The 12,863-nt window shown below is 33.4% G+C and overlaps 1 protein-coding gene across 3 annotated transcripts in view; it reads right to left on the bottom strand.

Annotated features, from left to right (window-relative positions):
- LOC115888686 (scavenger receptor class B member 1-like) overlaps positions 1 to 12,863 on the bottom strand; it is a 69,862-nt gene that overhangs the window by 17,915 nt on the left and 39,084 nt on the right. For all 3 annotated transcript variants that reach the window (XM_030908465.1, XM_030908464.1, XM_030908466.1), the window contains exons 3-6: positions 5,265 to 5,375; positions 4,469 to 4,613; positions 4,269 to 4,410; positions 3,644 to 3,844 (exon numbers count right to left, since the gene is read on the bottom strand). In XM_030908465.1, coding sequence (XP_030764325.1) covers positions 3,644 to 3,844; positions 4,269 to 4,410; positions 4,469 to 4,613; positions 5,265 to 5,375 — 599 coding nt within the window. The remainder of the gene's footprint in view (positions 1 to 3,643; positions 3,845 to 4,268; positions 4,411 to 4,468; positions 4,614 to 5,264; positions 5,376 to 12,863) is intronic.

Genomic DNA, 12,863 nt, shown 5'->3' with positions numbered 1-12,863 from the left:
TTTTTATTAGTGGCAATTGAACAATACGGATATTTTTTTTGTATGGCGTATGACGTCACAGGTGGTATGCGCAAACTTAACGAAATTGGAGCCGCTATCGATCATACCTTGTTTTCTTTGTACGATGATAAAGGCAATGGTGACAGTTATAACCGAATTTTTCAGGAACCGTGTTCCGTAATAAGAAAACTTTTAGGAAACCGATAAAAACGGAACCATAACCTAGGTAAGCAACGGAATACACTATGGGCGCCGGACAGGGGGGGCAAGAGGGGGCATTTGCCCCCCCTGGATCACTGAAACAATAAAAATAAAAGCTATCTTCTTACATCCATCTGTAAAAAAAATAATCATTATTATGAAATTGTTAGGTGTTACCTGTAAAATAATAAAAAATGTGGTAATTATTGGGAAAACTGGAAATCGTCCGATTTTCACCAAAATTGGTATACACACTATTTTGAGGTCGTAGATTACGAATCTATTTTTTCTTGGCGGTCTCTTACCTTTTTCAGAAAAACGGAAAATTATTTCAACATTGAATTTTTCTTTATTTCGGCCCTATAAAGTAATAATTTCACTATATTTTCATTATATTATAGTTTATCTAAAAGCCACACTTGATTGGGGATAGAAAAGTGTCCAACATTTTACTGAAAAACACTTTTCTTACAAAATAGCAAAGAAAATTGAGACCAGATGGAAGTTTGACATTTGATATATCCTTCTTTCTCTCTCCTATGTAATAAGAGAGACAAATTTATTCTAGACCTAATCTAGAAATTTGAAAATTTACAACGTTGCCATATCTTCTATTTTTTCGGGTGATTACGGAATTTAAATAAATTACCTATTATGAGATCAACAATAATTAAATATACACCAATATCCACAAAATTACGCGGAAAAGTTTTGATTGCATTGGTTTTAACTTCTTTGCGGAGGAGGTTAATCTTTTCTTAGTTAATCTAATAATATAACAACAAAAGATTAACACCCTCTGCATGGAAGTTGTAACCAATGCAATCAAAACTTTTTCGTGCAACTTCGTGGGTATAAATAGTCAGATCTCGTTGGTAAAATAGCAGTTATGGGAAGGAGCCGTTCTTCTGGCGACCGCCTTTCGTAATTCCAGAATGAGCGAAAAAAACACGCTAAATTTAGGTTTAACATTGGCAACGTTGCTTTAAATGCCAGAAAGACATAAACTTACTTCGGGTTTCTCTTATTACCGATTCTGAACCGTCCTAGAACTGTGATGTGTATGCGCAGAAGGAAATATGAAGACATTACTTCATTTGCGCATGCGCTGCAGAGTTCTTGGACGGTTCAGAATCGGTAATAACAAGAACCCGAACAAAGCCATAATCTAACATTTTCAGATTGTTTACAAATTTATTTTAACAAATTTTCCTCTATTATGCATAGAATTGGTTAAAAAAGTAACAGAAAAGAGCAAAAACATTATTGATTATTGAATACCTAACAAAATATGTGCTAGAAAACCTTAAACATATGAGAAATTAAGAAAAATTCGATATTGAAATTATTTTCCGTTTTTCTCAAAAACGGTAAGAGACCGCCAAGAAAAAAGATTCGTAACGTTCAAATTCGTAATCTACGACTTCAAAATAGGGTGTATACCAATTATGGTGAAAATCGGACGATTTCCAGTTTTCCCAATAATTACCAAAGATGTCAATTTTTTATTCATTTTTACCTTGCCCCCCCCCTAAATTTCATTCTTCCGGCGCCCATGAATACACCCTTAATTTTTGAAATCGATAGCCACATATCGTTTTTTTATTTCATAGTGACTGCGGTAATCATTTTTGTCCAAAAATTTTATTTTTTTTCTCAAAAACGATTAATGTTAGGTATAAAATGTTTAATATCATAACTCATAAAATTTTACAGAGAATTTAGATATAAAATAAAAAATGGGGGCACCCATTTAAAATAAGAAAATTGTCGTCAACTTCCGGTATTTCCGGGGAGTGCCGCAATATTGAAAATACAGGGTGGCCCATCGAAAACGTTCCGCAAGGCATAACGGCCAGGGTATTTATTTTTTCAAAAAATCCAAAAACACGTCAATTTTATTTGTGAGGGGACAACTTTTGCCCCAAAAATGATTGCAAAATATTCAACCCTCTAAGCGGGGGTGTCATCCCCCCATTTTTTTCAAATGGAAAGGGGGGTCAAGTAGCGCCGCAATAAAAAGAGCTTTCTATTCTCTATATTTCCCCGCTTCGTTTTTGAAAATCGGTCGAGTCATTGAGAAAATATGAAGGATTGAAATTTGAAAAGTTTATTTAAGCATTTATCAGAGTAAATGATAATTAAGGATAAATTCGATCAATTTGCTGTTTTTTCTTATTATTTCTAGATGTTTACGCATTTTTTCACTTGCCACAACGTTGAACGATCAGGTGCGGTAGTTGCTAGATAGCTGTTCTGTGACTTGTACGTTGAAGTTCTCCTCAATATCGTTAAACTGACCCACAATAGAATTTCCAAAAATACCAGCCCACACGTTCAATTTCTGAGGGTTTTGTGTGTGCACCTCGTGAAAAACCCTGGGGTTGTCCTCAGCCCAGTACCGACAGTTGTGCCGATTAACTACACCGTTCAAAAAGAACTTACACTCATCCGAAAAACACACATTAAATAGGAAATTATCATTCGCCACTCGTTCACTCATAGCTTCACTATCCTTCAATATCCTTTGGAAACTTGTACGATTCCCGCCGGTCTCATTGGCTAATTTTCTTGTACTCAGAATACTGTCCATGGCAACTTGGCCCAATACGAATACCTCCATAGCTTCATTTACTACCGGATTTTCCCTCTGCCTCTTTTTATTCATAACGGAACCAGTTTCGAGAAATTTTGCTACTAACTGGCGAACAATTTGCCATAAAGGTGTTTTGTCAGGATGGCGTTCATTGATATTTTTTTGTATGGCGTATGACGTCACAGGTGGTATGCGCAAACTTAACGAAATTGGAGCCGCTATCGATCATACCTTGTTTTCTTTGTACCATGATAAAGGCAATGGTGACAGTTATAACCGAATTTTTCAGGAACCGTGTTCCGTAATAAGAAAACTTTTAGGAAACCGATAAAAACGGAACCATAACCTAGGTAAGCAACGGAATACACCCTTAATTTTTGAAATAGATAGCCCACATGTCGTTTTTTTATTTCATAGTGACTGCGGTAATCATTTTGAAAACACCCCCGCTTAGAGGGTTGAAGATTTTGCAATAATTTTTGGGGCAAAAGTTGTCCCCCTCACAAACAAAATTGACGTGTTTTTGAATTTTCTGAAAAAAAATTACCCTGGCCGTTATGCCTTGCGGAACGTTTTCGATGGGCCACCCTGTATTTTTATCTCCATGTGAAACAATAATGTGCAAAAAATCTCCGATCTAGATATTGTAGTTCTCTAGGAACTTCTAATGCACACTCAGCGTGGGACATCCTGTATATAACATAAATATCTATTACTCTAAATATTGGCAGGTTGCTAGAGATACACGATACACGCACATATAGTTCAATCTAAGTATATAATGCTACTTTTATGTGTTAATAGAATATAATTCAAATCAAATGATATAACTTACAGAAAACTTACTATTTGCATTATTCCAGTATTTTTGGTTGGTACTAGAGATGGTGCTATTTTTTCGGCAGCTTCCAAGATGGGATCCGTCATGTTCCAAAGGAAGTCGTGAATTGTGGTTTTTACAAAAGGCTGTGCTGAATATGTTCTCATCAACACGTTTATAGCGAATTTGAAAAACATAGTCGCATCATGGAAATATGCTGGTATAAGCTAAAAAATAAATAAATAAATAAATACATAGTACAGATTCTGTGTTTGGTTCTTTGTGAAACATCGCTGAAACATTATTGTTTTAATAAAACACGCTTTTAGATGTTTCAAGTTTAGTGAGAAAATTTAATAAGAATGAAAAAATTACGAAAAAATGTTAGTGTCTTCTTCGAAAGCGAATATCTCCACCAAATAAAAAGCTATCAAGATGAACCAAAAAACAAACTATCGAGAAAAGACACACCTAGAAAATAGAATAAATTTTAAATCCCTTGCTTTGGTAACATACTCCACAGGGCGTTTCAAACTTTCACCAACATATGAACATTTTGTTTTATCTTGTATAATTGACAGATTAATGTATTGCTATTTTACAAATGTTCTAAAACTCTGTATTTTGAAGAGGAAAGAGATAAATACCTACCAATACAGCCAAATTAGGAACAATGAGAGTTTCGTTTAAATTTATAGTGTTTAGTTCTGGTTCGTACGCAGCCGTCCTATTCGCTGTATACGTTAAAGTACCATTTTTGTTAAAAATCACGTTGCTATGTATTAATTTTTCTCTAAAAACAGTCAAAAAGTTAATTTCTAGTTTTTAAATAAAAACAAAATTGATCTCACCTGTATACAATGGGTCCTACTTCTTGAATGTTCAGTTTGCTGTCTGTTCCATTAAGAAATCTTTCTGAGTTCGTGACGTTAAAAATATGAACTCTGACAAGAACTTCATCGGGCGGTGTAAACCACCAATCAAAAGGAGGTAAACCTAAAATTAAGAGAGATATTGTTATCTAATCAGTTACCAGTCAACATTTATAGTGACCGTATCAATATTATATAGACATCTTTATTTCTATAATAATAATAATTATAATGCCTTGGCAATTGCACGGCAACATAAAATACTTTATTTTTTAGTATATTGTTAAGATTTTCTTTAGTAATGGAAATAATAGATTATTCTTTTATAAGAGTGGTGCTGTGCAGGGTACATTGAATTTGGGCAAATACTATTATACCTGGTATATGTCTACCTAAGTATACTTATTTTATTTAGATATTATAAGGGGAACCTGCAGGTCGCATAATGCTCAATGGAAAAAAATATGCTGGGAATAATAAAGACCGTAAAAGAACAGAGTGGATATGATAAAAGACACAGGTAATAGATGTCATCCACAGAATCAAATCCCTGAAGTGGCAATGGGCAAGACATCTAACAAGAAGGACGGACAACAGATGAAGCAGAAAAATTACAGCATGGTATGAGATGGGACCATGATTTTAGGAAGCACTTTTTGTGAAAATTGTGAGAGAGAATGATACACTTTGTAGTACGAGTAAAATTCTTTATATGTAGATTCACATTATTCTGATTTATTATTGTTTTAAATAGGCATTACTAAGCTGTACTTACCGGGTGTCATCTCCAATCTGATGCTTAGAAGAATTTGGAATGGTGTAAATATTAGGGTTATCATTCCAGACAATAAGGTGATTATACCAAATACCAGCAGACATGATATCTCTGTAAATAAAAAGAAAAATAAGTCAATTAGAAAAAACTGTTTTGCTATTTGTATTTCTAATTTCAATTAATATCAGAAAACAATATATAAATAACTAAAGTGTGGCGCTACTGGCTGAATTTTTTCTTTGATTTAAGGAAGAAAAATCTTCCCGAGTTGTCATGGGATTTTAACAGGACACTGTCCCAGCAAACACCTCAGTAGATTGAAGCTAAGAAACAACGGCGAATGCAAATTAAATGGGGAAAATGGGGAAACCCCAGAACACCTCATATCACTGAGCGCGCCGAAACGACAACCATTCGTGCAATGAAGTTTCGTGCCTGTAAAATCGTTCACATGCTGGCTTTTGTCAAAGCCTTGAAACTGTATGACGAGTTATAACTCGTTTAATATTTAATCTTAACTCAAAATAGACTGTAAAGTCGTGATGATCAACCCTCCTCCTATACGTTCTACGTTCTACATACTAGGTACTACGTTCCACGTTCTACGTTCTACGTTCTACGTTCTACGTTCTACGTTCTACGTTCTACGTTCTACGTTCTACGTTCTACGTCTACGTCTACGTCTACGTCTACGTCTACGTCTACGTCTACGTCTACGTCTACGTCTACGTCTACGTCTACGTCTACGTCTCACGTCTACGTCTACGTCTACGTCTACGTCTACGTCTACGTCTACGTCTACGTCTACGTCTACGTCTACGTCTACGTCTACGTCTACGTCTACGTCTACGTCTACACGTCTACGTCTACGTCTACGTCTACGTCTACGTCTACGTCTACGTCTACGTCTACGTCTACGTGTCTACCGTCTACGTCTACGTCTACGTCTACGTCTACGTCTACGTCTACGTCTACAAGTTCACCGCCCACGTCTACGTCTACGTCTACGTCTACGTCTACGTCTACGTCTACGTCTACGTCTACGTCTACGTCTACGTCTACGTCTACGTCTACGTCTACGTCTACGTCTACGTCTACGTCTACGTCTACGTCTACGTCTACGTCTACGTGTCCATTACCTGCGTCTACGTCTACGTCTGACGCCCATGTCTACGCCTACGTTCATTGCCCACGTCTACGTCTACGTCTACGTCTACGTCTACGTCTACGTCTACGTCTACGTCTACGTCTACGTCTATTGCACGTCTTACGTCTACGTCTACGTCTACGTCTACGTCTACGTCTACGTCTATTGTCTACGTCTACGTCTACGTCTACGTCTACGTCTACTGCTAAGCCTCCCCACGTTCCTAAGCCTACGCTCTACGCTCTACGTTCTACGTCTTAGGTCCTGCGTTCTACGTCCCACGTCCTACGTCCAACGTCCAAAAAGATTTTTAATAAAATTTTGTGAACCACTGGATCTTTCTGGATTTTTCTTTCTCTGTAAATTTAATACTATCTATGTTGCCATATTCATGCTCATAGGGGCAATGGCTGAAAACTCATAGGCGTGTTTCTGGGGTTGAACTATACTACCCAGTTAAAAATACTTTTTGCACTTATATTTCTGGGACACCCTGTATAGACATGTACAATGTCTAATGTCGCTATTGTGTTAATTACATTGTAGTCTTCACTGTTTAGCAGAGGACTTTACGTCTTGATTAATTTTGTTATTGTTACCTAAGAAATATTTCTAAATGGGGTGATTGAAAATGACATTTATTCATATTTACAACTTTTCTATCTGTATAATAATTGAAAAAAACTTTTTTGTATATTTTAAAATCTAAGTAAGGCCTAAACTTGAAAGTTTTATTATGTTTGTTATTGAATTTGATAAAAGTACTTATTGGCTAAGTAAATTAAAATAAATTTAAAACTAAACATAAAGTAAGCAACTGACCTAACTGGAAGTATCTTGCATTAAAGACCTGAAAATACATTTATTGTTTCAAAAGTTTTTTTCAGCCTATTGCAGTTAATTTGCATTACTATAACACTTCAGAGAGATTCTTTTATGTGACAAGATGTTATTTACAAAAAGACGTTGTAAAGGTACTTCGAGCAGAAGAACTGTTATTCCTGTTTGTCCAAACAGGGTACTTATTTATCCACGTTTTTTTGTATTTTTACAGGTCAGTTCAGATATACAATTGGTGCGTTCTTTTATAAACTCCGAAAAGATATGTAATAAAAACATACTTGTGATTCTCCTTATACAGGGTGAGAATTCAAAGAGAAACAATCGTTCAAATTAAAGAACATACAGATTATTTAAAAAAATTGGTTAAGTGCGAGTCGGACTAGCGCACGAAAACATTAGACACTATACAGGGTGCTACAAATTCTAGGTACGAGCATTGGTGGGGCAAGTTGCGCTTTGGGATGTTCACAAAGATGCCATCAAAAAAGTTTCAAAAATTTCAAGGATTGATAAGTTTTTAGTAAAAACTGATTTTTTGAAAATTCATTTTATTTTCCTGTCGTTACTTTTAGAAAATCAAAAACTAATTGCACATTCTCGTAGCCACTTTTATTAGGCTATCTGATAATATTTTAGATTTTCAAATTAGGTTATAATTTTTGAGGTACAGAGGCGAACTTAATTTTTCTAAATACGGGACCTGAATGAAGAAAAATTATGGCATATTTAGATGCCGATTGGTGAAATGTCATATTTATTTATTTTTAGAAAGCCGTATGTAAAAGGCGCATGAAAAAGATCGTGGCTCAATCTCAGCTACAGACTGAAGTTATCAAAAGCGCGATACTCTAGCGCTTTATACAGGAGAACGCTGAAGGAAAAATATATTTATAATATACGATTATATTATAAATAAATTTTTTATTATTTCAATAACGATTTTTGTCTGCTCTTTTTGCATACGGCTTTAAATTAATTAACAATAAACATGACATTTCACCAACCGATATGTATTGTATGCGATTATTTTCTTTGTCAAAATTCCTATGCCTCTTTCGCGTTGTCTGCCGGCATTTCAGCCACGACAAAATGTCTGTCAACAATTTTACACGTTTCCTAATAATAAATAAAAGCTATTTGGCAATTATAACTCGTGTACCTTATAATATTTTTTTAGTGTCAAAATTTCACCCTTTCGATTGGCCGCCCCCCGCTTTAAGCCCCGGGATCGCGCTGGCAGACATGACTATTTCACAATGGCTACAAAAGGATACTTCACACAAAAAATTAGCCATGTAACGATGATAAAGTTTTTTTTATGTAGTCAGCTCTCGGTCTATATGGGTTACTATCGCATGTATATTACACCTTGTATTAAAAATATTTAAAAAAATGTTAAAAATGCCAATCGAAGCGTCTTGCATACGCAGTACTAGCATAATAAAAATCAGAAAAAAATATTAAGATACGTTATTTTGTCATAGAACAGCCAATTAGGTAGGTATTGTTTTTTTATAAATTTGAATATTTCACACAACACAAATTAATACAATAAAGATATTTTCATAATTTAATGAGGTAATGGAAACTATTACTTTTAAATAAAAATTGTTTGTCTACAAGTGAACATAATTTTTCGTATACATATACAGGGTGGTCCAAAATGTATTCCTGAAACTTCGGCAGTATATTCTGCAGATAAAAATAAGTAAAAACTTCGTATAAATGTATCTCCTAAAATGCTTAGTTTCCGAGATATAGGGCCAGTAGAAGTTTCATTTTTATTTCGATTTTTCCAAATAATTTTCAAGTAACTTCAATATTTAGATGAAAATTGGTGTCTGGGACTTTTTTGACATGAGAAATTTGATTTTGATGTCCGTGTATGACTCCCTACTTATAGAGGGTGCCACGTACATATTTTTAACCGGTTTGAAGAGTAATAACTTTTTGTCCGTACCTGTATAAAACTGCTGAGTAAAAATATACATTTACAGCGTTTTTTACGTGATAAAAGTATATCTTGGTAAAGAAATCCCCTACGAGTAATGGTTTTCAAAGAGATTTTTGAATCGAAATTATCAATACCTGTCATAATTGCCATAAATTAAACATGTTGACTGAATAGTTATTAGACTGATACTTTGAATAAAAAGACTAAGGAAGGAACATAATGCTATCCATGTGACTTGATGTATGGTGGGCTGGAAAAAGCACCATAAAGCACTCCAGAGTGGGGATCCTTGACAGTTCTGTTTGACGATTCATTTGACACATTTGAATTTGGATTTGAAATTTTGTGGATTTGTCAGTCTTTACGGAGCTTATTTTTTATGTTATTTATTATTTATTCTACTACTGATAGTTGTATAAAGGTAGTAAATCTAGATGGAAATTGTGGCAGAACTTAAATTAACAGTGACACTATCAGCGATTTATCGAAAAAGATTCTAAAATAGTTGGTTGTGTAGCGTGCGGTAGATCTCGGCAAAATTGAGTGTAATAATGGAACAACTTTTCGCTAGTAAGTGACTATATAATATACATACGTGTAGAAACCAATCATTTATGAAATTCACTTAAATTAACTAAATTATATATTTTTTTCTTGCATTTTAACTTTATTTATTACTTGTCAAAGATTAGATGTCAAAGAATTTAGATACGTTAATTTGACTTACCTGCTTCAGTAGCGTATCGGATGTTTGTGTTAATAAATACTTATTATAACTTTTATTTATTATTATTTTTATAACAATTTTAATAACTACCAACATTTATTCACAACGTAAAATAAAACAACAAATTATTGAGTCTACCCCACGTCTACCCTACAACATAGTTTTACATTTTTTAAATAAAATTAGAACGACACTGATAAACCGGAATTTAAGTCGGCCATATTTGAGGCCCATCGCGGTGTACCTAAGATTTTTGATATGCTCCTTCCTTAGTCTTTTTATTCAAAGGACTGATATCATAAATTTGAAATGTTTTATGCCAAAAGTTCAACAGAAACTATTTTATCATCATTTTGTCGAAGAAAAATAAATAAAAAGTTCCCAAATTTATCACATCAGTCAAATAACAACTATCTACTCAACCTGTTTATTTTTACCAAGAGATATATTTTACGTAAAAAATCACGGAAATCTATAATTTTTCACTCAGTAGTTTTATACAGGTACGGACGAAAAGTTATTACTCTTCAAAACCTTTTTATAAGTTCAAAACAGTTAAAACACATGTAAGTGGCGCCCCCTACAAATAAGAGTCATAATGACATCAAAATCAAATTGCCCATGTCAAAAAACTTCCAGAAACCAATTTTCATCCAAATATTGACGTTACTTCAAAAATTATTTGGAAAAAATCGAAAGAAAAATGAAACTTCTACACCCTGTATCTCCAAAACTAAGCATTTTCGGACATACATTTATACAAACTTTTTTACATATTTTTATCTGCAGAATGTGTTGCCGAAGTTTCCGGAATACAGTCTGAACCAACCCTGTATATTGTTCGTTATAAACTGCCGTCAAATTAAATACCACAGCGATTTTTTTACTCATTTTCAACGAATTGTAACTTTTGAAAAAAATGGACCAATTTTACAGTTGATTTCTTTAGCTTATTAAAGATCGTTTATCGTAGATTGATTCGATTTTTCTAAATTTTGTATGAGATTTAGTTTTCTATGATATACAGGGTGTGAAAAAGGAATGTAATTTTTGTATTTTGTGTAGCTGCCATTTGCTAAAAAACACAAATTTTACTAGAATTATAAGTTCTGGGTATAGCTAAGACTAATATCTCGGGACGTATTTGGAATTTTTACGATAACTCATCGGGAATAAAAGATATTCAATTTTTACTCTAACTTGAATTTTTTCTACCTTTCTCAAGAGATAAGCTAACAAAACTGAAATTAACTTTAAACTTGTAGGATATTCGTTACTAATGTGAAATTAAAAAAAAATTATTTAACTAACGCAGTTTAATACAGGATCTCTTAAAAATACGACCCGCGAAAAAGTAAAATAATTTTTTTAAAGGTTAAGATAAAAGCTCGACACGTATTTGATATTTTTGTAAAAACTCTTTTTGTGTCTAAAAATCTGTAGTTTAGCTGCAACTTAGTAGTTTTTTTTTAATTTCACATTGTAAAAGTAACGAATATCCTACAATGTTAAAGTTAATTTCAGTTTTGTTAGCATATCTCTTAAGAAAGGCAGAAAAATACAAGTTAGAGTAAAAATTGATTATCTTTTATTCCAGATGAGTTATCGTAAAAATTCCAAATAAGTCCCGAGATATTAGTCTTAGCTATATCCAGAACTTATAATTTTAGTTAAATTTTGTTTTTTAGCAAAATGGCAGCAACACAAAAATTACAAAAATTACATTCCTTTTTTACACACCCTGTATATCATAGAAAACTAAATCTCATACAAAATTGAGAAGAATCAGATCAATTTACGATAACCGATCTTTAATATGCTAAAAAATCAACAAAATTGGTCCATTTTTTACGTTACATAAGTTACAACTCGTTGAAATTGAGTAAAAAAATCGCTGTGGTATTTAATTTCACGGGCAATTTATGTAGGTATATCAGTTTTAGTTTTTACCAGATTAATTTTGAGACCTACATACTTAGTAATAGCTGTATTTAGTTTGTTGATTTGTACTTATAGTTCTTCAGGGTAATTAAAATTTTAGATGGTTAAGGTATTCTCCATATTTAAACTTTAGTGATATGGCCTCTCTCTGTTGTACTACTTTGCCAGTTAACATAGTAATAACATAAATTAGTAGTAGTATTATTAGAAGAATTAGTATTTGCAGACTCCTTCCTTCTGTTTTTATTCAATTATTCATCGTGCATAATAAGCTATCTACTGATGCGCATATAGATTGTCCGTTTTACTTTTTTTATCATTTTAAATCAATGGTTTTATGTAAAAAGGACGTAAGTCCTTTGCAGAAACTGTATGTTCATTATCATTCTAAACAAAACAAATTAAAACATATCATATTATTGATACATCTGTGTATTAAACAAAATGTATGTAATTTTGTCCCCGACACTGGAAGTGAACGGCACCAGACGGCGGATTAAATGCATTTTCTTGAACGAAATAGAACATTTGAAAAAAATAGGGCACGTTGACTAATACATAACAATCGCTGACCAGCAGCACAGTTTTCCCATAGGTAATAAGTCAATCAAGAAATACTACATAGATACGAAACGAATTGAAGTTCATGTCCGTGATTTTGATCTACAAGGTTTTTTAAAATCTATACTGATATATAAAATCCTTAAGTGACTGACATACTGATTAATCACGATCCTGATCAAACCACTCAACGTAAGAAGCTCAATTCTGGTATACAGGTTGATTTGATTTTTCGAAATTCCAGTTCCAAGAGGGCGAAACCACCCCTCAAATATTACAATATTTTTTATTTAAAAAACGGTCAAGTTTCCAAAAAACGCTTAAACAGCTATATTTTATTTTGTTTTTTTACATATTTTAAGATTTTTTAAAAATGTATACAGGGTGTTTCGAAAAATCTGGTCATTGATTAATCACGATCCTGCT

The sequence above is a fragment of the Sitophilus oryzae genome, unplaced genomic scaffold, assembly GCF_002938485.1.
Source record: "Sitophilus oryzae breed Bouriz unplaced genomic scaffold, Soryzae_2.0 scaffold_806_pilon_pilon, whole genome shotgun sequence".
Taxonomy (NCBI): Eukaryota; Metazoa; Arthropoda; class Insecta; order Coleoptera; family Curculionidae; genus Sitophilus; species Sitophilus oryzae.
Note: the sequence above shows the minus strand (reverse complement) of the source record. Positions and strands in the feature narration are given on the sequence as shown.